Raw genomic sequence first — 22,503 nt, forward strand, 5'->3', positions numbered from 1 at the left:
GTAACTGCAGCCATCGCTCCCGCGGGGCTAGAGGCGGATGTGGGGGGCGACCCTAGGGAAGTGGGGTGTTTAGCCCCATCGCTAGCCCCACTGACCATCCCCCCGGCTCTGCAGCAGTGAAGAGCTGCCAAGGGCCAGGCAGAGCTGAACCCCATTTTTCCGGGTTGTTTACACTCCACTCAGTGATTGCACACCGCTGCTTTGTCCTAATATTTGGTTTTTAGGATCTTTTGTGGTTGGGCCCAGCTCTCCAAGCCCCTCACCGGCACCAAACCCCGTCTGGGTCGCCCCCAGGGCTGCTTATCCCCTTTGCCCAAGGCCAACACGCCCTGGGCCCAGGTGAAACCAGCCCCCTCCCTTGTAACTGCACGGCCCCTTCCCCAGATCAGGGTGAAACCCAGACCGCAAGGCGAGATAACGCCCACCCCCTGGGAGCCCCACCACCAACCCTGAGCTAAGGGGACACCCTACTCACCAGCCCTCATGGGCTCCCCAACTCCCAGTAATCCCCCTCCAGGGATCCCTCCCGCCCGCTTGTCCTGCCTGTCCCCAACCCAGGCTCTCCCTGCCCCATAGCAATTAGCAATCCCCCCCCCATGGTCCCTCAGCCCCCTTTCCCCCCAGCGATACCCACCCTAGCTCCCTCAGCCCCCCTGCCCTGCCCTGACTGACCCCACCCCAGGCTCTCCCTGCCCCATAGCAATTAGCAATCCCCACTCCATGGTCCCTCAGCCCCCTTTGCCCCCCTGCCCTGCTGACCCCAACCCAGGCTCTCCCTGCCCCATAGCAATTAGCAATCCCCCCCATGGTCCCTCAGCCCCCTTTCCCCCAGCGATACCCACCCTAGCTCCCTCAGCCCCCCTGCCCTGCCCTGACTGACCCCACCCCAGGCTCTCCCTGCCCCACAGCAATCCCCACTCCATGGTCCCTCAGCCCCCTTTGCCCCCCTGCCTGACCCCACCTAGGCTCCCCCTGCCCCAGTGAGCCCCACCAACGCTCCCTCCCTGCCCCTCTCAAGACTGGCCCCTCCACCCCGTTTAACTCAGGTATTAAGACATATGCTAATTTATGCTAATTGCCCCCTCCAAGTTGTTCACTGCCGCACCGTGCACCCCCCAGCTCCCCCTCCCTTATTCGGCCCCACACAATGGGGGTGCCCCCACTGCACTATCAGACCACGTGACCCCTCGATTAGCACGAGGCCCACCGCAGCCTTTCCGCGCCCGTCAATCACCACCATCCTCGGCCCTCATTGGCTCAGAGACCAGCAGGGGGCGGGCACACGGTTGACTGACAGCTCCGCACCCCACGTGGCTCTCCCCCTCCCCCCAGCCCTTAAAGGGGCAAACACCGAGCACTCACCGGATTGGCTGCCGGGCGGACGGGCAGGCCCCGGCCCGGGAACGGGGTGGCGGGGGGCCATCTCCGCGGCCCCGGCGGAGCCCGGCCGTAATCCCCGCGGCGCCGCGGGTGGGGGCCAAGCACATCCCGGGGCGGAGGGAGGGAGCCGCCACCGACGTCACCGCCGCGCTGATTGGCCGCCGCGCTCACGTGACGCTCCGACTCGCTCTCCTCGCCTGCCCCCGCCCCTCGGGGGACGCGGCCCCCGCTCGCTGCTGGAGAGTCGCTGGGGGGCGCGCGGCGCCCGGGCCCGAGAAGCGGGGCTCGAATATGGGGGGGCGGCCCCGCCCCCCCCGGCTCCTGCTTGGGTTAATGTCAGCATGGCGGCCGCACCAGGTGCCCACTGCGCATGTGCGGGCAGGGAGGGGCCCGGGGAGCATGCGCACTGGGCTCCCGCGGCACAGCCGGCTGCCTCTCCCCTCCCCCCTCCCCGGGAAGGGCTGGGCGGGGCCGGCCGCGAGCGCGCTGCGGCGGGGGGAGGGGAGTGACAAAGAGGCGCGGACCGCGCTGCTCTCTGCAGTGTGCGGGGGTGGGGGGGGCTGGGAGCGTGCAGTGTTTGCAACGGCCCACAATGCAGCTGCTCATGCAACGTGATGCGGGGGGCGCGCTGCAAAGGGGGGGGGCAGCCTCGTGCTCTCTGCAAGGGCAGAGATGAGTAACGCAGTGAGCAATGCGGCAGTAAATGCAAGTGAAATCCTGCAGTGCCTGTGACGGGAAACCTCTGCCGGGAGCGAGTGTGCAAAGAAATGGGGGAGCAGGCCCAGCTGGGGAATACGGGCGCGCAGGGTGTGTCACACGACAACACTAGCGGGATGCAAAAAGAACTAAGCCCCTACTCCATCCACCACTGTCCAATAGTGCAGTGGGCGTGCAGCGCTTGCGCTATCCGACTGAAAAGTGCAATGTGCGGGAGTGCGCTGCAAAATATCCGTTTGCTCACTAATCACTAGTGCAAAGCACAGACAGCACGAGGCCCTGGGAAATTGAGCAAATGCAGCGTGAGCTAATGCAAAGCAAACATAACACAGCATGAAATGGTGGAAGGCAAAAGTAGAAGCCGTTTAAAATGGTTCTAGTCCTGCTGACAAATAAATACGTGATTTTATTCACACGAGTAACCAGGGCAAGGACTCTTGTGCTTAGAGTTAAACATAGGTCAGTGTTCGCAGCAGTGGGGTTTAAGCCCCTCAACATCGAGAGCCACAGGAACTCCAGCCAAAAGTCCCTGCTTAGCACAGCGGTGGCGGTGTAGCGCTGGGACCAAGGCTACTGAAGACTATGACAGGTTCAGGGCCTAATAATGCAATGGGAAACATACAGTCGTGCGGAATGAAATAATGCACTGTGAAATAATGCAATGCCGTTTGAGGCCATGTAAAGCAAAGTGAAACAAAACAATAGTCACTAATTCAATGCGCCATGAAATGGTAAAATGTACCCCAGGAAATAAGTCCAGGCAATACAAGAGAAAATACATTTGTTGCCAACGCTCACCATGTTATTGCAAGTCTTGTGATATGTGGTGGTTTTCTCAAAGCCCCAGCTCCTGGAGTCATGTTGTTATGTAAGAATCTCAGCTTTCATTTAAAAAACCCAAGTGTCTAGCTCTCTTGGTGTGGAGAAAGGGTTCAAAATACAAAGCTAAAAGAGAAATAAAAGATCTCAATACCTGCTATTTTAAAATGTCATTATTGTGAGTGGGGACTTGGCTGGGGAGGGGGTGGGGGGGCACTGACTCATGACTTTGGAAGACTTGTGCTTGGTGATGAGTGAATTTCATTTCCCACAATGCAGCTGGGATGAATTATTCATGGACTCTCAGCCAGAAGGACCCACTGTGATCCTCTAGGAAAAGGCTGCCTCCTGTGTACTCGGGCCATAGGACTGCCTGCCATTAATTCCTGGTTGAACTAGCGCAAATCTTTTAGAAAGACATCCTGTCTCGATCAAAACCTTCCCAATGATGAAGAATTCACAACAGCCCTTGGGAAGTTTTCCCATGGGTAATTCCCCTCCGTTAAAAAATGTGCACCCTTCTTTCTAGTCTGAATTCGTCTGCCTTCAATCCCCAGCTACAGGTCTTGTTAGCTCTTTGCTAGATTGCAGAGTCCTGCATTTTATCAAGTTTTTGGTCCCCATGTAGGTACCTATCGACTGCGATCACGTCACCCCATCACCTTCTGTTTGTGACGCTAACTTGACGGTCACTTGGAGTCTAGCACTGTCTGGCAGGTTTTCCAAACCTTTAATCTTTCGTGTGGCTCTTCTCTGGATTTACCAACATCCGTCTGGAACTGAACACAAATAACAGCACCAGTGCCAAAAACAGAGCGACAATAACCCCCTGTCGCTGCTCAGGATTCCTGTCTAGACACCCAAGCTTGCATTAGCCCTTTTGGCCACCGTGTGGCACTGGGAGCTCATGTTCAGCTGCTTATTCACCATGACCCCCAAGCTTTTCTCAGAGTCCCTGCTTCCCAGGACACAGCCTCCCCTTCCCCGTAAATATGGCCTACATCCTTTGTCCCTAGAGGTGTAACGTTCTAGTTGGCGATATTAAAACACACATTTGCTTGTGCCCAGTTTATCAAGTGCCCTGGATCGCTCTGTAAAAACCACCCGTTCCGTGACGAGGCTCCATTTTCTAGCTAGATCTAGTTGGTTTCAAACTTTTCTAGTTGGAAAAAAATTCCATTGAGTTTTTGGTTGTAAATTTGAATTGAAATTGAAACATGAATACACGATTCAACGCACAGAGCTGATAAACAGCTTGTACCTGGACAAGCAGAGCAGTCTGAACAGTATGAACGAAGAGGAGCTGCCTCCCGCTGCTGCGTTTGGTCCGACAGCGTCGGTGCGTTGCTTTCAGCCACATTGGCCGATCTGATCATTTCACCTCCTGATTTAAAACAACACTCCATCATCATCAGTTCCAAGGCCGCTGGTCACTGGTGTTTTATCACGTTTAAAACGCGAGGCCGAGAGTTAGCGCCGAATGGTGAAAACATACGGCCCACCTTCGCCCTCATGATCTCACCCCTCACCCCTCTATGAATTCGAATGCCCCTGTGATTTCAATTCCTAGGGAAAACAGCAATCCCCAGTCTGCAGATCCCGGCTCTGCACGGCCATGGGTTTTGTTTTGCTGAGTGGACATCCCTGAAGAGATCTGCTCCGGTTCTAGGGGTGAATCCGGAGCAGGGCTCTGGCCTGGGCTGTAACACTGGAGTGAATCCGGAGCAGGGCTCTGGCCTGGGCTGTAACACAGGAGTGAATCCGGAGCAGGGCTCTGGTCTGGGCTATAGAGGAGTCAGACCAGATGGTCACAAGGGCCCCTCCTGGCCTCGCCCCTCCCACGTCTCCCCTGCTCTTGGTATCCCGGCTGCCTATCATTGCCACCGGGCCCTCCGCTGGGAGCGTCTCCCCGGTAACAGGTGACGCGGCGGTGGCAGGGCCCAGTCATTGGCCAGGAGGTGGCGGGGCGCTCTGGGATTGGCCAGCAGCAGGCCGGGGATGCCCCGGCGCCCCGGGATGGGAGCAGAGCGCAGCCGGGCAGGGATGGAGGCGCCCGGGTGCTGGGGGAAGGTGCTGGCCCTGGTGCTGCTGGGGGGGCGGCAGCCGCAGCCAGGACAGAGGGTAGGAGCTGCCCTGACACGGGCGTCACAGACCGTGTGCGTGTGTGTGCGTGCGCGTGTACCATTGCACGGCCAGTGTGTGTGTGTGCGTACCATTGCACGGCAGTGCATGTTTGCACGGGGATTGTGTGCATTGCACACGGGGATTGTGTGTGTGCATATGGGAATTGTCTGCTTGTGTGCACCTACAGGGATTGTGTGTCCAAGAATGCTTGACTGTGTGTGCCCCTGGGGACTGTGTGTGTGTGTATGGGGGGGGTGTGAGTGTGTGTCAGGGGCTGTGTGTGTGTGGAATTGTGCATGCCTGGAGATTGTGTGCAAATAGGGTGTGTTATACTCTGTGTGCATGTGAGAGAGTGAGAGCTCCCCAGGAGTTAGCCATGTCTGCGTGTGTGTGTGTAGGGAGGGTTGTGTGAGTGTGTGTCCTGTTGTACTGTGTGTGTGAGGGAGCTACCCGTGCTCTGTCAGTGTGTGTGCGTGGGCAGTGACGGTATGTACAGGGGGTGGGGTGTTTATGTGTAGGGGGTGTTGTATCATGTATGGGGGATTGTGTATGCACAGTGATGGGATGTGTAGTAGTGTTATTCAGTGGAGCAGGTGTGTGTCAGATGTGTTCATGGGTATTGCAGTGTGTGTAACCATGTACATGGGAGTGTGATGTGGGGGGTAGATTTGTGTGTGTGTGATTGTGCACTCGGGAGTGCAAAGTGTGGGCTTGGGGTTGGTTGTGTGTGATTGTGTAGGCATAGAGTGTTGGGGGCATGGTGTGTTTTGTCGTTATGTGTGCACACAGACTTTGTGTATATATAGGGCATTTAATATAGGCAGAGGGAATTGCGTGTGCACAGGGATTGTGTAGGGGAGATTGTGGCTGTGTACAGGGTGAGTGTGTATGGGAAGAGTGTGTTTACATCCGGGTTGTAATGTGTGCTGTGTGTGAGGAATAGTGTCACTGTGGATGTGTGTATGGGAACACTATGTGGTGGGGGGCTGGGTGTGACTGGCGACTGCGTGTGTCAGTGGCTGTCGTGTGAGTGTGAACGGACAATGTGTGTGTAAGGAATGTGGATGTGCCTCTGTGTGTGTGTGAGACTGTGTGTATATGGTGGTTGTGTGAATAGAGTGTGTGTGTGCATGAGGAGTGTGTGTGAAATTGTGTGTGCCCAGAAAATGGGGGGTGGCTGTGTGCGCATGTGTGACTGTATGTGTGCAGGGGGTGTGTGTGTGCAGGGAGAGGTGGGGGGTTGTGTGTGCAGCGTGTGCATGTGCAGGGGGTGCGTGTGCAGGGGTGCGTGTTGTGTGTGCGGAGGGTGCGTGTGCAGGGGGTGCTTGTGCAGGGGGTGCGTGTGCATCCCCTTGCTGACGCGGGTCAGTCTCTCTCTCTCTCCCCCCCAGAGCCCCCGGCCCACCTGCTGTCCCGGGTGCTGTTCTGCGAGCCGGACCGCCCCACGCTGGGCCTGGCCGACACCTTCGACGGGGACCAGCTCTTCTGGTTCGACTTCCCGGGGGCGCGCTGGGAGCCCCGGCTGCCCGACTTCCAGCCCTGGCTGGGCGCCCAGGAGAGCGTGGGGCAGATCCGCAATGACTCCCAGCTGTGCCAGCACCTGCGCCAGATACTCAGCACGATGTGCGAGGGCGTCCTGCCCGAGGCCAAAGGTACCGGCCCCCGGCACCCGCGGCCCCCCAGCGCCAGGGATCACTGATACTGCCCCTCCCCGTGGCCCCCTGGTGCCCGCAGCCCCCCAGCACCAGGGATCACTGATACTCCCCTCCCCGGGGCTCCCCGGCGCCAGGGATCACTGATACTGCCCTTCCCCGCAGCCCCCCAGCGCCAGGGATCACTGATACTGCCCCTCCCCGGGGCCCCCCAGCGCCAGGGATCACTCACTGATACTGCCCCTCCCCGGGGCCCCCCGGCACCAGGGATCACTGATACTGCCCCTCCCCGGACCCCACAGCACCCCCTGCACAGGTGCCTGTACCCCTTCCTGTGGTATCCTGGCCCCCCCAGCCTCCCTCCCCAGGCCCCCCAGCACTTGCGGCCTCCCAGTGCCCCAGCCCCCTCTCTCTTGCGGCCCCCACCCACATACCCCCCGTGCTCCATCCCCCATGGTCGCTGAGCCCCCTTCCCCCGCAGACCCCCCCCTCACCGTCTCTCCTCCCCCTGCAGGCACCCCCATGGCCAACGTGTTCACGGCCCAGCCCCTGGAGCTGGGGGAACCCAACACCCTCATCTGCCAGGTGGGCAACCTCTTCCCGGCCTCGGTGTCCGTGTCCTGGCAGCACCACGGGGAGCCGGTGAGCCAGGGCGTCAGCACCACCAGCCCCTACCCCACCGCCGACCTGGGCTTCCTGCTCTTCTCCTACCTGCAGTTCACCCCGCAGGAGGGGGACGTCTACACCTGCACCGTCACGCGGCCCGGGGACAGCTTCTCCACCGTGGCCTACTGGGGTGAGAGGCCCCCCGGACCTGATGCCAGCCCCTCCAACCTGGATTCCCTTTATACCCAATTCCCCCCCGCCCCCCTCCCCATACCACCTGCCCCGCTGCCGGGAGCCCCCTGACCTCCCTCACAGCCCTGGCCTCACCCTGTATTTTCTCCCCCCCCCCCACCCGCCATGTCTCTAGTGCCCCAGAACCCGGTCCCGTCAGAGCTGCTGGAGACCGTGCTGTGCGGCCTGGCCATCGCCCTGGGCGTCTTCTTCATGGCCACGGGGACCGTCCTGCTCATCAAAGCCCGCCGGCCCATGACCACAGGTATGCCCGGCTCCTGGGTGCTGTCCTAGCTGGAGATGGGGGGGTCCTGTGAGATGGCGGGTGGAGGAGGGGTTGGGAGCCAGGACTCCTGGGTTCTCTCCCTGGCTCTGGGAGGGGTGGGAGGGTGTAGTGGGATAGCACAGGGGGGTTGACAGCCAGGACTCCTGGGTTCTCTCCCTGGCTCTGGGAGGGGCGTGGGGTCTGGTGGGTGAGAGCAGGGGGGGCTGACAGCCAGGACTCCTGGGTTCTCTCCCTGGCTCTGGGAGGGGTGTGGGGTCTGGTGGGTAAGAGCAGGGGGGGCTGGGAGCCAGGATTCTGGCTTCTGTCCCAACCACTGAATCTCCTTTTTCTGTGTTTTCACCCCCAGAGTGAACCCCGAGTGGCTGGAAACGCCCAAAGCACTAGGAGGAGATGCCCCATGTTCCCTGAGCCTCTCCCCCATTCCAGCCCCCCACCGCCCTTGGGAACCGTGGGAAAGGCAGCTCCTGGACCAGCCGCAGTCAGCTGGGAGCTGAGACCGGACGCACTCACCACACACGACACATCCGTGGGAACCCGGCGTTGTGCTGCAGTGACAGCATCTCCATGGGGGGCGGGAAGGCAGCGCTCTGCCCCCTACAGAACACCAGCAGTGCTGCGTGCCAGGAGCAGACTCCGACCCCCAGCCCGTGTGAGGGGTCGCCCCGGCGTATCGGTGCCTTATCCTGCCTCCTGCCAATAAAGGCCTATTTTCTGGAGCTGTCCTGCCTATCTCCTCTGTCCCCCCCCCCTCCACGCCCCACATCCCCAGCAGGGTCCCTGCAGGACAGGAGGGGGGGTGAGAGGGGAGCTCACACGCTGTGGCCAGTCCAGCCCTCAGCCAAGGCTGCTGGCAAAGGGGCCGGTCACTGCCCATGCCGGGGGCACCTGCCCCGCTAGGATCTGGGCTGAGACCCACCTAATTCATTACACGGATCAGAACCCCATTCCCCATCCCCTGAGCCACCCAGTGCCCCCAACCCTGGGCTGGATTGGGACCAGCGCCCCTGGCAGGGCGAGGCCCCGTGTCCGGTTCCCCGCCTCCCCTGAGCCGGCCAGACCCCTCTGGCTAATCAATCCTGCGTCTCCGTCAGCGAGGAAGTGAAAGTGTCTCCAGCCCGGTCACTTCCTCCGCCCTTGAGCCCAGCTGGTTTCAGGTCCCCTCGCAGCCGGGACGGGCGCGGAGATCCTGGGGCCAGGCCCAGCCAGAGGCCTGTGAAGTGCCGGGCTCCACTTCCCCATGGCGTGGGGGGCGGGCTAGGGGAGATGTGTGTGTGGGGGGGTGTTGCAATGCAGCCGGCACCGGGCCAAGGGGAAGCTGGGCCCAGAATAGGGGAAGCAGCAGAAAGGGGGTTTCAGCCACGCCTGGGCCAGTCTGGCCCACGGGGGAAGTGAAATCCCCAGGTTGGGACACACGGGGGGGGGCACCCCTGTCCTGGCTAGGGCAGCCTCCCTTCCCCCCAGCTACCCCCTCTGCCAGGATCCCCTCCCCCAGCTATCCAGAACCGCCCCCTCGCCAGGATCCACCCCGCCGCCCCCGTCACGCTTCCCACCCCCATAGCCAAGCCCTCAGCCACACGTCTGGCACCGTGCCCCATGGCCGCGCCGTGCCTCAGTTTCCCCACCTGGAATGCGGGGGGGGTGTCACTCGCAGAGCCCCATGCACGGGAGGCCCGGGGAGATCAGCCCAGCACAGAGCGCGGCCCGCCCCGAGGCTGCGGTGATGGGCGGCGGGCTGGGCGCGGCGCAGGACACATCTGCCGCTCAGGCTCCGGGCTCAGCCCTCTCCACCCAGCGACTGATGACGCCGGCGGCGGCGCCGGCTGCCATTGGCTCCCGGGCGGGCGGGGCGGGGGGGTCCGGCACCAGGCGCGGGGCTCGGGACACCGGGACCTTGCCTGCGGGGTCCGGAGCCGGGAGCGGTTTGCACCCCCAGCCCCTGGGACCCAGAGCCCCCTGCAGAGCCCGGGATCCAGGGAGAGAGCTGCACCCCCAGATCCAGGGATCCAGAGAAAACTGCACCCCCAGAACCAGGGATCCCAGAAAGATCTGCTGCAACAGACCCAGGGATCCCAGAGAGAACTCTGCTCCCGGGACCCAGGGGATCCTGCAACAGACCCAGGGATCCAGAGATCCCCCTGCAGATCCCAGGGATCCCAGCGAGAAATCTGCTGCAACAGCCCCAGAAAGCCCAGAAAGAACTCTGCTCCCGGGACGCAGGGATCCACTCACAGACCCAGGGATCCCTGCGAGAGAGAGATCTCCTGCAACAGCCCCTGAGATCCCAGGGCCCCCCCACCACGCCAGGGATCCCCATTACCGGATCACCCCGAAGCGCCTGGGATCCTGAAGCAGAGCAATCCGCAGCCCAGCATCCACAGCGACCTTCTCCCGGAGCACCTGGGATCTCCCCTGCCCCCCGTGGAGCCGGGATCCCACAGCAGAGCCAGCGGAGGGTAGGATCCCAAGCGATCGTCCAGCCGGATCCCCGGGGCGGGCGGCCCCAGCACAGCCCCGGAGCTGGAAAGTTGGCTTTAGGAAGCTGAGACCCAGCGAGCTGAGACCTGCCCTCCGGTACCGAGCCGGGGATCCCGAAGCGCAGAACCACCCTGGACCGAGAGGGGCCGCCATGAAGCTGGTGCTGTGGCTGCTGTCCCTGGCTCTGAGCCACCACGCAGCAGGTGAGGGCCCCCGTCAGTCACACGGGCCTTGGGGGAGCCATAGGTCTCTGCCCCCTTCAACACCTCCCTGGGGTTCCCTGCTTCAGGGACCAGCCTCGATGGGTCTGACCACCACGTTCCCAAGCGCTGCACCCCAGGGGTCAGCACCATGCTGGAAATGTCAGGGTAGGGCTTAACCCCCATGAATAATCCTTAGCGGGCAGCGTTTGTGTGTGGATGGGCTGTAACCCTCGTCTATATCTCTAGCGGGCTGTGTCTGTGTGTGGGTGGGGGTCTAACCCCAGCCTATAACCCTGGGCGAGGGGGTTGTATCTGTATGTGGATGGGGGTATACCCCAGTATCTAACCTTGGGGGGCTGTGTCTGTGTGTTGATGGGGGTCTAACCCCAACCTATAACCCTGGGGGGCTGTGTCTGTGTGTGGATGGGGGTTTAACCCCAGCCTATAACCCTGGGGGCTATGGCTGTGTGTGGACAGGGGTATAATCCCAGTTTATAACCTAGGGGGCTGTGGCTGTGTCTGGATGGGAGTTTAACCCCCATTATTCCCAGCACATACGCCCAAAGCAGGGCTCCGCAGTCACAGAGGAACCACCTGGTTGGGGTTTAACCCCCACATTCCCTGGTCTACACCCTGGGGCCTGGCCTAGTGTGGAACCAGGTCCCATTTGTCCCCATCACGCCGACGTCCTGCCCTCCCTGAGCCAGCCCTCCGTCACCCCACTCCTGCCCCCCGATGGCCACTGTCCCACCCTCCCTGTCCCCATATTCCCGGCCCCCCATGTCCCGCCCGCCCCGCCCCTGCCCCGAGTCCCCTCCTGACGCCCCGCTACCCGCAGGCGGGTTCCTGATGCACCTGGCCAGCGAGTGCCCCCTGGCGGCCAACGGCTCCGTGCTCTGGTTCGGCTTCTCCTTGGTCTTCAACAAGAACCCGCTGGTGTGTTACAACGAGCAGGACCGGCTCTTCGAGGCCTGTGACATGGGCCTGCTCAACAAGGTGGCCCAGAACATGACCACCTTCCTCAACCGGGACCCCGGCTGGCTCCAGCGCATGGCGGGGGGGCGCCAGGCCTGCCAGAGCCAGGGCCAGCGGCTGTGGGGCCAGACGGCGCAAAGGATGAGTGAGTGGGGGGCTGCGGGGCCCCTGGCACCGGGCTGGGCTAGGGAGAGCAGGCTGGGGGGCCCATAGGTCAGATGGGGGGTATACCAGGCTGGGAGGGGCCATGGGGCTGATGGGGGGCAGGATCTTGGGTTGGGAAGGGCTGTGGGGTTGATGGGGGGATACGGGGCTGGGAGGGGCCGTAGGGGGGAATCCCCGGCTGGGAGGAGCCCTGGGGTTGATGGGGGGATACGGGGCTGGGGGGCCTGTGGGTCTGTTCCCAGTGGGGGGGGCAGGTGGGGGTACCAGGAACCGGTCCATACACTGACCCCCTGCCCCCCCCCGCTGGCAGCGCGCCCTCACGTCCGCATTGTCTCCACCGCCCTGGCGAACCCCGCGGGCGCCGTGCGTCTGACCTGCCACGTCTGGGGCTTCTACCCGGCGGCCGTGCGGGTCAGCTGGTGGCACGACGGGCGCCTCGTGGACCCCCGGCAGGACAACCTGACGGCGGCGCTGGCCAACGGCGACTGGACCTACCAGACCCACGTCACCCTGCTCGTCACCCCCCAGCCCGGGGACACCTACGCCTGCCGCGTGCAGCACCCCAGCCTGCCCCAGGACTACCTGGAGGAGTGGCGTGAGTCCGGGTGGGCCGGGGAACCGGGGGGGGGGGGGGAGCTCATGCAGTGGCAGTTCAGGGTGGTTGGGGGGCAGCAGGAGGGGGTGCAGGGGAGGAGAAGGGGTGCTGGGGGTCAGTGGTCTGGGGCAGGGGTCTGGGGGTGAGAGCCTGGGGTGAAGGAGATCTGGGGGGTGGGGTGTCTGGGTAGGGCTCCGGCTGCAGGTGCAGGGGGACTGTGGGGGGCTCCCCAGTCCAGCCCCTTTAACTCCCCTCTGATGCCCCCCCAGGGCCCGGCCTGTCCCCAGGGCTGACGGTCAAGGTCAGCGTGGCCGTCGTGGTGCTGAGCCTGGGCCTGATCTTCCTCATCACCGGCATGGTCTACTGGTACCGCGCGCCCGCCCCGGGTAAGGAGTGGGGGGCCTGGCATGGGGGGCGGGGGCCACATGTCCCTCGATCCTAGGGTCCCGAGCCCCCCAACCCAATCCCCCAATGTGGGGGATGTCCCCAGGGTTCCTGAAAGAGATGGGCACCCAGGGACAACGTGAGGTGCGCGTCCCGGGAGCCAGGTGTGTGTGTGTTGTGTGTGTGTGTGAGGTGCCTACCTAGCGCCCCTGCTGGCTGGGCAGGGTACGTGCAGGGGGCAGGGTACATGGCGGGGGCAGGGTACGCGCGGGGGCAGGGTACGTGCGGGGGCAGGGTCTCCTCTGACTAACTGTTTCCTTCCCCTTTCCAGGTTATTCTCCCCTCCTAGGGCACAACTATCCCGGAGGTAACAGCTGTCTGTCTGGCTGTGTGTCCTGTCCCACATCCCCCCTCCATCCCGCCCCACACCCCTCCCGCTGTCCCTTCATCCGTCTGTCCCCTCATGGACCCCCCTCCCTCCGTCCATCCCTCCATCCGCTTCTCCCGCTGTCTCTGTCTCTCCATCCGTCCGTCCGCCGCTCCGTCACGTCTGTCTCTCTCTCTGTCCGGTCCGGCTCACTCACGCCTCCCTCGCTGTGTTTACCCTGCAGGCAGCACCTAACGCCCCTGGGCTCCGCGACTAGCCGCGCCAATCCCCCCGCCCCGTGGAGGACCCCGGCTCATCCTCACCGTCACACACAGCTTCGCCGCCCCACCCCCGGAGTCGGGATCCGTGTGACCGAGGGGCGTGGCTCAGGACCAGCTGGGCACCCCAGCGAGGACGGCTCGGACCAGATCCCCCCATGGAGCCCGTATGGACCAGCACCTCCCCCCACGGCTGTATATCCTGGGGCCTATACACGGCTATAGAGCCCTCCCCTTCCCCGGCTCAGAGTCCCTGATCACGTAGGACAAAATAACGACACAATGGCCTGATAACTGACCTCAGGCCCCAGCCCAAATCAGCCTGTCTAGTCTGTATAGACCAGCGGGCCAATACAGAGATATAATGACCTGAATACAGGCCCCCTCCCCCGTTCTCACCATCTCCCCCACTCAGAGCCTGAGTCTATGCAGCCCCCCCCCCCAACCACGCGCACACACACGCCTTGCACACCTGGCTGTGTACGCTGTGGCCCATAGATGGAGATACAGACCAGATTACAGGCCCCCACATCCCTACTCCCACCCGACTTAGAGTCCCTGAGCCCCCCAGGACTGCCCCCCGCTGTGTATACGAGGGCCCATAAAGGGATAGAGGACCCCCAGTATAGCCCCCCACCCCCACAGACGCTGCCCCCTCCATCCTCTACAGACCAGCGGTCAATACAGGGATATAATAACCTGATCCGACCCCTGCCCTCACCTGCTCCCTCAGCACAGGGGGTGGGCCCGATTCCCCACGACTTCTAGCCCCTGCCCCCCCCATACAATCCCACTCACCCCACCAGGGGTCACCTAAGACCAGGATACCCACCTGAGACATCACATGATCCCCATTACACCCCTGCCCCCCCCCCCGCCAAGCCTGGGGCCAACTCCCCTCCCCCCCCCGGCAGGCAGAAAATTCTCACACCCTCCCCTTAGCCCCCCCACCCCCAGTCTGGCAGCAGATCTCCTGTCAGGGGAGCGGGTGCCCGATCGGGGGGGGGCCGAGCACGTGTGGGGTGCGTGGACAGGATGGCTGGTGTGATCTGTAAACCCCCCCCCCCCCCCCGAATAAAGATCCTCGCTGGTGCAGTACGGACGGCTCTGTGGGCAGCTGCCATGCCCCCCACATGGGGGGGGGGAATTTGGAGAGGGGGCTAGGAATGTAGCACTAGATCCCCCGCCCCCCCGATATCGAACCCAGGAGTCCTGGCTCCCAGCCCCGCTCCCCCCCCCCCGCTCTGACCCACTAGACCCCCATGCCTGAGCCGGGGAGAGAACCCAGGGGTCTGGGCTCCCAGCGCCCCCAGCCCCGGTAAGGAGCGTGTTTGCAGCCCCTCCCTGCACGCTCTGGCTGTGGGGCTCCAGATGGTGGGGCACAGACAGCGGCTGATGGGCTGCGCAGAGACGGGGCCACTAGCGAAGAGTTTTTCAAGGACCGGTCCCCAGACCGGCCCCGGTCCCCGAGATCGCCCTGGCACAGCTTAGGCAGGCTGCAGCCCGGTCCCTGGTACCGCCAAGGCTGAGACACGCTGCCAGCGTCCCCGGTAAGGTCCCCTGCCCCGGACCGGCCCCCCCGGCGGCGTGAACGGGGTGTTTGCATTTTCCCGCTGGGGCGGCCCTGCAGCGACGTCACCCCAAAAATCCAGGACTCCGAAGAGCTTCAGTTCCCAGCAGCTTTATCGGACAAAACCCGGGCGCTGGAGGCCCCGCTCTGAGCTGGGGGTGCCCCCCCATGGCACGGGTCCCAGCTGGCGCGGGTACAGGCGGGGACGCCGCTACAGGGGCACGAGACCGCCGCTGCCAGGACCGTGCAGCCCCCCCATTGCTGGCGAGATCCTGCTTTGCCAACACAGGCCCTGCTGCGTAAACCAGCATCACGCCTCCACAAGGAGCCCCAGCTCGTACGTTGCCCTCGTCCCTTTGCAAAGGAGGGTAGCTCATCCCCCATGGCACAGATGGGGAAACTGAGGCACGGGGCAGGGATGCGGCTGGCCCAAGGTGACCCTGCTGGCCAAGCTGGGAATAGCACCCGGATGTCCTGAGTGCCAGTTCAGTGCACTATCCCCTTGTCGCCGGCACCTAGCGCTTCCCAGGTGCCAGCTGGGGTGCTGGTGAGGCCAAGAGCTCGCTGAGCATCACTCTGGGCTGCGAGGAATACAAGTCCCCATGCTCCAGGGCATAAGTAGGTGGCTACTTGATGGGGGAGGGGGTTAGTGCCCCTGGGGATGGGTCGGCCCATTTATTATGATTAACAATGCCTCTGCTGCTCATGCAGCTGGCGCTGACTGTGGTGGCGCCCAGAGACTGGGCTAGATGGGTCCCCCGCAGTGAGGCAATCCCTTGAGTCCCGCCTTTATTGACTCTTTAGGCTTTCACCTGTCTCGGGTGATGCTGGTGGGCAGAGGGCAGGCGCGCTGACGAGCTCTCCATGCTGACGAGCTCTCCCGACCAGCAGAGGCATCTGCCCCAGATTGTAACATCCGGCAGCAAAGCGGGGGGCCCCTGTACCTCGTCGTGGAGGCAGGCGCCGGTCACCCCTGTCCGTGCCTGGCCGGACGAGCGCCCAGAGTTCAGCCCCACATTGGGCGAGGGGCAGAGTGGAGCAGGGCACCTCTCTTTGCCTGCGGGGCCAAGCCCCGTGTCCGGAGAGAGGCTGCGGCAGCAGTACCAGCAGGTGCGACGGTTCCCCCCGTACCCGGCCCCATCAGCAGAGCCCACGGACATTCACAGCCCTGCTCCCCTAGAACCATGCCCCTGTCGACCAGCAGGGGGAGTCGTGTGACTTACGCTGGGAGACACCCCCCCCTTCCCCAGGGCCTGTGGAACTCTCTGCCCCATGAAGTGAGACCAAGCGCTAACCTCACTGCGTTCACACCCCACCGCCTCGCCCGGCATCTCCGGGGCCAGCTCTTCACTCTCACACGTGTACAGACGCCCAGGCCCACACCAAGCTTCAGTTCTTACATGCCTGGGAGGTGCCTGGACACTACGGTGATGGCCACAGAAGGATGTAGATTGATACAGAAACGCCCAGGAGAGAAGCGGAGGTGAAGCCCTGGCTGGAGAAGGCTCCTGCGACCGGTGACTTGGAATCAACTCGCTGCAGGCGAGAACGCAAACCCGCAATGCAGGAGCCTGGGGCCCCGACACCCAGAGGAGGAAATTACTGTGACGATTGTCCCCAAAAGCAGGGGGGAGTCAGGGGACAGCAGCTGGGCAGGGTCTGTCTGTGCTCAGACCCTGGGGATCTGCCCCTGAGCCAGAATCTTCTCCAGTCACTGCTGTGGAGAGAAGAAAGTCATCTGGGGGGGATCCCAGCCAGACATCTCCCTGGCCAGCGAGGCGGCTGGTCTGTGCCTGACCAGCTGGGGTGGGGAGAGAGATGACCTGTGCTGGGGAGTCACCTGCCCCCGGCTGGCAACGGACACGGGGATCGAACCCCAAACGCAGCCTGTCACCCTGGCCTGGCGGGGCGGGGGGGGGGAGGGGTCGTGTGTGCCCCTGACGGCTCTGGCTTTTCCTCACACTCCGGCAGCTCCCAGACGGCTGGTCCAGCCAGTAACGTGCCGTTGGGGTGACATGGGGAACTCATGCAGCCCAGCGTGGCTCCATGGGGGAGGGGAATCGGTGCCTGCAACCAGTCAATGCTGGGGTCCCTTCTCCCCTCGTGAGGACTCCCCCCCCGTTACACTTATAAAATAAACAGCAGGATCTTATTCAGGGGATAAGGCAGTATGCCGCGTTCATTATGAATACAAAAAAAGAAAAAACATTTTAAAAAGCAATTGCACACACACACACACACACACACACACACACACACACACACACACACACACACACACACACACACACACACACACACACACACACACACACACACACACACACACACACACACAGTTCTGCAGGAGGGGTATAATTACCAGTCCCTGCGTTGCCCAAGCTGAAATCACTGGCCAGGTGATTCAGACACGAGGGTGGAGCCGGGCTCTGTCGGTCGTGACACGATGCTCCTTGGGGTTTTGCAGAATGAGCCCAAAGTCTAGATTTCTTCACCCCATTTTTATACTTATCCATCCCCATTTGGGTCTATGGATCCTGCCTCCTTCTTTGATGTAATCATCAATGACGTTTGGTATCGCACGTGTGACAGCGTTCTCATCATCCCTTCACTCCTGTTTCACACTTTGTTCCCGTCCGTCCGTGGGTGTTAACTCCCCTGTTTTCTGGGGTTATCTTGATCTTCGGCCATCTGGGTTGTAAAAGTTCTTTAAACAAGAGCATCTTCTCTCCCTCCTGCCCTTGAAGACCCATTATCTCAGCAATTACTTCCCTGACTCAAACTGCATTCACTCCTGATTCCTACTTTCTAAAAATCATTACCTCTGTATCCCATTACATTGGCACCCCATTGTATACTCACTCACTAACATCATAAAATCCTTACACCAATTCTATCAACAGTAACTATACTAAATGAAAAGACAAGAAATCTCACTTGCCCTCTCGTTGCCCCATGATTCACACAGCAGCCACATTCCTGACACGCACTGGGCACTTTCCTCCCCTTGTAAATCGTCACAAGTGGGTGTTCCCAAGCAGTCACTGGCCGGTGTTTACTGGCAGGGCCCCAATGTCTCACACACGTTAAATCACAAACGGTTTAGGCAGGCTGTTCACACTCATATATAGGAGCGGTCAGTTATCATAGCGGAGCCTGGGCTGGCATGAACAAACATTCAGTGTGTCCGGAACATCCCCATCTATTTTTGTTCTTTCTCAGTGTGAGGATTTGACCCTTAAGCTCCAAATACGTATCCATGGTCTGGGCCTGCTCTGGTTCAGGCCTACATCACAGTGCTGGGACCTACACCCCCGCACCCATAGTGCACTGGGGTGTCTGGGCCCCGTGCCCAGGGTTTACTCACTGGCTGCCGGAGTGTAGCTGGGTTTGGGGGGGCCTAAAACACAAGCAGAGAACGAGGATCAGTGCAGGGGAGCAGGGTGACCCCACCTTCCCCAGACACAGGGCTCCCCGTGACCCCCACTGCATCTCACCCAGACCAGCCTGACCCAGTGCCCCCCCAGCAGGTCACATGGCACCTGGCCAACGACAGAGCACACTCTGCCCCCAGCAGGGCCGGGCTATGGTGATTGGCCCTACCCCATGGCCATGGACATCTCCTTGGGGGCAGTGGCAGGAGCCATTCCCCCTTGGGCTGTCTTGGCCACCCCACTCCCCAGACCCCCCCACATCCCAGCTCCACGGGGACCAGCTCCTACCTACTGATTTTCTTCTCCACAGGATGACTCTGGCCCCTACGGCTCCAGCCAGAACCAGCATGGCCAGGACAATGGTGGCCAGGACCCCAGGGGACAGGGGCCCCTTCTTCCCAGGGGCTGTGGATGGAGAAGGGCACAGGTCACCGAGGGGAGCACCCGCTGGGGCCTTCCTCCTGGGGCAGCCACAGGCCTTTGCCTTGAACGTCTCCCAAACACCCCTACAGAGACCTGGCCTCCAGGAGAGGGGAAAGGCCAAGCTGGGAGGTGGACGGGGATTGGTCATGAAGGGCGGGCGTTCTGCCAGGCACTGCCCGCCACAGAGCCATCAGTCCCTTCCCTTGTAACATCAGCCTGTGGAACTCACCGCCACAGGATATCACCACAGCCAGGAATGTAATGAGATTCACTGAGGGATTGGCCATTTCTGTGGGTCACACGAATACCCAGACTAGCACAGTTCACACTGACGATGGGCAGGGATATTGACCCGTCTGCTGCAGGGCCTCACCCCATCTCTGTGATCCCCACAGGGCTGTGCCCCCACCCCCGGGCCCTGCCAGTCACCCCCCCCCTTACCCCAGGCGAGTGTGGGCTCTGGCAGGCTGCTGTGCTCCACCCGGCAGGCATAGCAGTGCCTGTCCTCCTGCTGCGGGGAGATCTCCAGGGATGACTGCGTGTAGTAGGTGCCATCGGCATTGGGCAGGATCCCACTGGAGTCTGTCTCCACCAGGATGTCTTCTCCATCCCGCACCCAGGAGACGTGGATGGGACGTGGGTAAAAGCCACTGACGCGGCAGGAGAGGGTGACAGAGCCGCTGGGGGTGTCTCTGCAGGAAACCGAGACCACGGGGGGCACTAGGGGAGAGACACAGCATGTGAGCCACATGCCAGGGCTGTGACCATGTGGCAGGCAGGAGATACAGGCCCAGCCATGGCCAGCTAATCCTGCTGGTGCCATCGTATCCCAGCCACGGCGTGCCCCCCTGGACCAGGTCGGGCACCCCTGCCCCTCCCCAAGCCTTGCCCACCGCAGGCCTGGCAGGACACCCAGCTGGGGTGGCCGTGGGGAGAGACCCTGGCCAGCGAGCGCCTCCATCGCAGCGGGCTGGGAGCAGCCTTGACAGGCCAGGCTGAGAGTCGCTGGTTTTCCTCAGTGCCCCCAAATCCACCTGCCAACTCAGAGCGGCTGGAACCCTGCTGAGCCCCGGTGGGTCTCGGGCTGGGGTGGGTGGTGCAAACCGGAGGGCGTTTGAGGGGATTCCTCACACAAAGACCCCCCAAAATACCACGTGACACCAGCATTTTCCAGTGCTTCTAATGTCTTCTGGGCACCCTGCCTGTGCCCTCCCCAGACCCAGCCCAGCCCGCGGGACAGATGCCAGCTCGCCCCCAGCCCCCGCTGCCCCTTGGGGAAGCCAGACTGAAACCGTTATGGGGGGCACTGGGAGCCCCAGCCCGGTTGTGCTAAACGGAGGCACCAGAGAGTGAGATGGGCACGTGCAGCAGGACGGTGGCCAGGCTGAGGCCAGGGGGTTTGTGGCACTTGGGCCCCTCCAGGGGACGTGCTGCGCATGAGCGGCAGTCGTGGGCCCTGAGTTCGAGTCTCCCTCGGCAGCTCTGAGAACGGCGGCCGTGCACCTTGCTGCCTGCTGCGCCCAGGGGTGCCCTTGGGACGCTCTGCCGTCAGCTCGGCGCTGCGGGTTTGCCAGCCAGGGTCGCAGCGATCCCTGGGGTCACAGCCAGAGCCCATCGCTCCGAGAGCTGCTGTGGAGCATCAGACCTAGGGAAAATCTCGGGCTCTCTCCTGCCTGCAAAGAATCTGAGTTAGAGCCGAGGTGGGACCCGCCGAGCCCCTCCGCCCCACAGCGCGACCTCACCCTGCCGCTCCAGGGTCTCCTTCCCCACCCGCACCAGGCTCCGCAGGGTCTCCAGACACTCGTGCTGCAGGTACCACCGGGCGAAGTGGCTCCAGTTTACACTGGTGTCCCACCAGTCCTGACCAGCGTCCCACAGGTGCTTCTGGACCCAGGCCGGCTGCACGGCCGCCACCCACGTGAACCGCTCGGCGTCAAAGCTGAGGAAGTCGTCCCCGTCGTAGGCATACTGGAACGTCCCCCCCACGGGGGTGTCCCCGTCCACGGTGCAGCCCACGTGGACCTGCATCACGTGGATCCCTGGTGGGAAAAGAGGAACAGACGTAGGTCAGCTGACACAAGTGCTCCAAGACCCTCGGCCCCCCAGATCACAGAGCGTGCTACCCGGGTTCTGTTTATTACCAGGGGCGGGTTTTGCACCGTTCGGGCTCACATTTTGGGGCTCTTCTGCTCTGCCTGCGAGGGCCAGAAACTCACATTAGCTCATCCCGTGCTCCCAGGACTCCAAGAGCTGCGGCCCTGAGAGACACCCCAGATGGTGGGAGCTGCCGCCAGCCCTTTCCTGATCTCCACGCCCTCCTCCAGCCAATGCCCGAGCCAGCAAAGCACGGCCTGAACGTTACGCAGAGTCGCAGAGTTCAAGGCCAGACGGGGCCATTCCCAGCTCCTGCATAACCCAGGACCCCCTGATCTCTGCATCCAGCCCAGCACCCCGGTGCGGCTGCAGTGTCTCTTTTACAAATGTGCCCTGCCCCCTCACAGCCCAGCCAGTGCAGCAGGCCTTAGCGGGTGTGACGAAGCGGGAATTTTCTGGCTGTTTCATCTGAATACGGTGTGTGCCTCAGTTTCCCCTGTGTGTTGCACAAGTCTAGGTAGTGGGACAAGAGTGTGTGTGACCCTTGCAGAGACTCCCCCCGGGCAGCCGTAGGATGCGATTTCCAGAGGCGACTGCGATCCCCATGTCCGGAGGGGGAGGAACACTCACCACGCGTGTGATTGTTCAGACGCATCCAGTGGCCCGTTGCCACTTTAGAATTTTTCTCGTGCTGCAGGAAATCCTGGGTCTTTTCCTGGAAATACGTCGCGCCCACGGCCTCCGCCATCCACGCCTGGGTGGGCTTCACGGCCCGGCTGGCCGTGCTGTAATCCATCATTTTCAAGTCATCCAGCCGCCCCATCATGGCGTACCCGTGGGACCCGTCCTCGCTGGTGATGGCTCGGACCAGCACAGCCCAGCGGTGGGAGCCTGCAGCCGCAGACAGAGGCGAGGTAAGCGGCAGAGCCCCTGGCACAGGAACAAGCAGGCCTGGGAAAAGGTTTCTAGCTGGTTTTCCCTTGTCTGTCACCCCTCCCCCCCCCACAGAGCTGCTTGTGCCTGATCCCCTTCACCTATCTCTACTCACCACCAGCCACTGCTGCCCCCAGCACCGCCCCAAGGCGACACCCAAGGCCATGGACCCTGGGCTGGGTCGGGGGGTCTTCCCCCTCCAGAAAGAAGAGCCCTCCCGGACTGCGGCTCCAGACATGGGGCCTCCCCCGTTGCTTTCACCAATCAGCAGGAGGGAAGGGCTATGGCTGGCAGCGTCTGTCTGGCAGAACTGGGTCCCGTGGTTTCCCCCAGCGTCCGGGAAACGCTGCCAACTCCCCTGGGGCCCCAGGCGGGAAGCGCCTGCAGCGCCCAGGAGGCCAGAGCCTCCTTTGCATTGAAAGCGGGGCCGCGACTCCAGCAGGGGTTTTACTTTCATCACTGACGCAGCCGGGCCAGAGGCGCCGCGGCTCTGAAGTGCCAGGCCCAGAGGGGCCGGTGCTCGGCCCTGGTGCAAACTAAGTGCTGCAGGAGGGACCCAGCGCCTAGGGGGTTAATTCCCACCTACACAGCCTCCTGCCGGTGGGCTGACCTCTAACCAGGGGCACGGGTGGCAGGGCCGGGGTCCGCGTGGCTGGAAGCGGGAGCGGCTGGAGACTCGTGTCGCCCACGCTCCTGGCTTCCCCGCCAGCCTTGCACTGGTCCTTAAAGCCCCAGCTCAGGGAGTCCTGGGATAGGGGGAGACCCTTGAGTTTGTTTTAAAACCGCAAGTTT

The 22,503-nt window shown here is 62.4% G+C and overlaps 3 protein-coding genes across 3 annotated transcripts; 2 read left to right on the top strand and 1 right to left on the bottom strand.

Annotated features, from left to right (window-relative positions):
- Positions 1–4,204: 4,204 nt before the first annotated feature.
- On the top strand, positions 4,205–8,525 carry LOC137145836 (class II histocompatibility antigen, M alpha chain-like). The gene is made up of 6 exons (XM_067536776.1): positions 4,205–4,255; positions 4,836–5,037; positions 6,432–6,692; positions 7,207–7,488; positions 7,666–7,794; positions 8,162–8,525. The coding sequence occupies exons 1-6, from the start codon at positions 4,205–4,207 to the stop codon at positions 8,164–8,166; spliced, it is 930 nt and encodes a 309-aa protein (XP_067392877.1). The 3' UTR covers positions 8,167–8,525.
- Positions 8,526–9,729: 1,204 nt separating this feature from the next.
- Positions 9,730–14,306, top strand: LOC137145839 (HLA class II histocompatibility antigen, DM beta chain-like). Its single transcript, XM_067536780.1, has 6 exons — positions 9,730–10,493; positions 11,332–11,613; positions 11,944–12,228; positions 12,498–12,614; positions 12,944–12,979; positions 13,224–14,306. The coding sequence occupies exons 1-6, from the start codon at positions 10,442–10,444 to the stop codon at positions 13,232–13,234; spliced, it is 783 nt and encodes a 260-aa protein (XP_067392881.1). The 5' UTR covers positions 9,730–10,441; the 3' UTR covers positions 13,235–14,306.
- A 4,052-nt stretch (positions 14,307–18,358) lies between these two features.
- LOC137145842 (major histocompatibility complex class I-related gene protein-like) lies at positions 18,359–21,619 on the bottom strand. The gene is made up of 5 exons (XM_067536783.1): positions 21,409–21,619; positions 20,427–20,723; positions 19,126–19,404; positions 18,550–18,666; positions 18,359–18,369 (listed from the first exon to the last, which is right to left on the bottom strand). Exons 1-5 carry the CDS (start codon positions 21,602–21,604, stop codon positions 18,359–18,361), a joined length of 900 nt encoding a protein of 299 aa, XP_067392884.1. The 5' UTR covers positions 21,605–21,619.
- Positions 21,620–22,503: the final 884 nt, after the last annotated feature.

This window comes from Emydura macquarii, unplaced genomic scaffold, assembly GCF_026122565.2.
Source record: "Emydura macquarii macquarii isolate MOO-44397 ecotype Brisbane River unplaced genomic scaffold, CSIRO-AGI_Emac_v2 contig_3661, whole genome shotgun sequence".
In the NCBI taxonomy this organism is placed as follows: domain Eukaryota; kingdom Metazoa; phylum Chordata; order Testudines; family Chelidae; genus Emydura; species Emydura macquarii.

Coding starts and splice junctions, on each gene's coding strand:
- LOC137145836 (XM_067536776.1), top strand. CDS start 4,205: ATGAACGAAGAGGAGCTGCCTCCCGCTGCTGCGTTTGGTCCGACAGCG. Junction 5,038..6,431: donor AGCCGCAGCCAGGACAGAGG/GTAGGAGCTGCC, acceptor TCTCCCCCCCAG/AGCCCCCGGCCCACCTGCTG. Junction 6,693..7,206: donor CGTCCTGCCCGAGGCCAAAG/GTACCGGCCCCC, acceptor CTCCCCCTGCAG/GCACCCCCATGGCCAACGTG.
- LOC137145839 (XM_067536780.1), top strand. CDS start 10,442: ATGAAGCTGGTGCTGTGGCTGCTGTCCCTGGCTCTGAGCCACCACGCA. Junction 10,494..11,331: donor TCTGAGCCACCACGCAGCAG/GTGAGGGCCCCC, acceptor CGCTACCCGCAG/GCGGGTTCCTGATGCACCTG. Junction 12,229..12,497: donor GGACTACCTGGAGGAGTGGC/GTGAGTCCGGGT, acceptor ATGCCCCCCCAG/GGCCCGGCCTGTCCCCAGGG.
- LOC137145842 (XM_067536783.1), bottom strand. CDS start 21,604: ATGATGGGGCGGCTGGATGACTTGAAAATGATGGATTACAGCACGGCC. Junction 20,724..21,408: donor TCTGAACAATCACACGCGTG/GTGAGTGTTCCT, acceptor TTTTCCCACCAG/GGATCCACGTGATGCAGGTC. Junction 19,405..20,426: donor GGAGACCCTGGAGCGGCAGG/GTGAGGTCGCGC, acceptor TCTCTCCCCTAG/TGCCCCCCGTGGTCTCGGTT.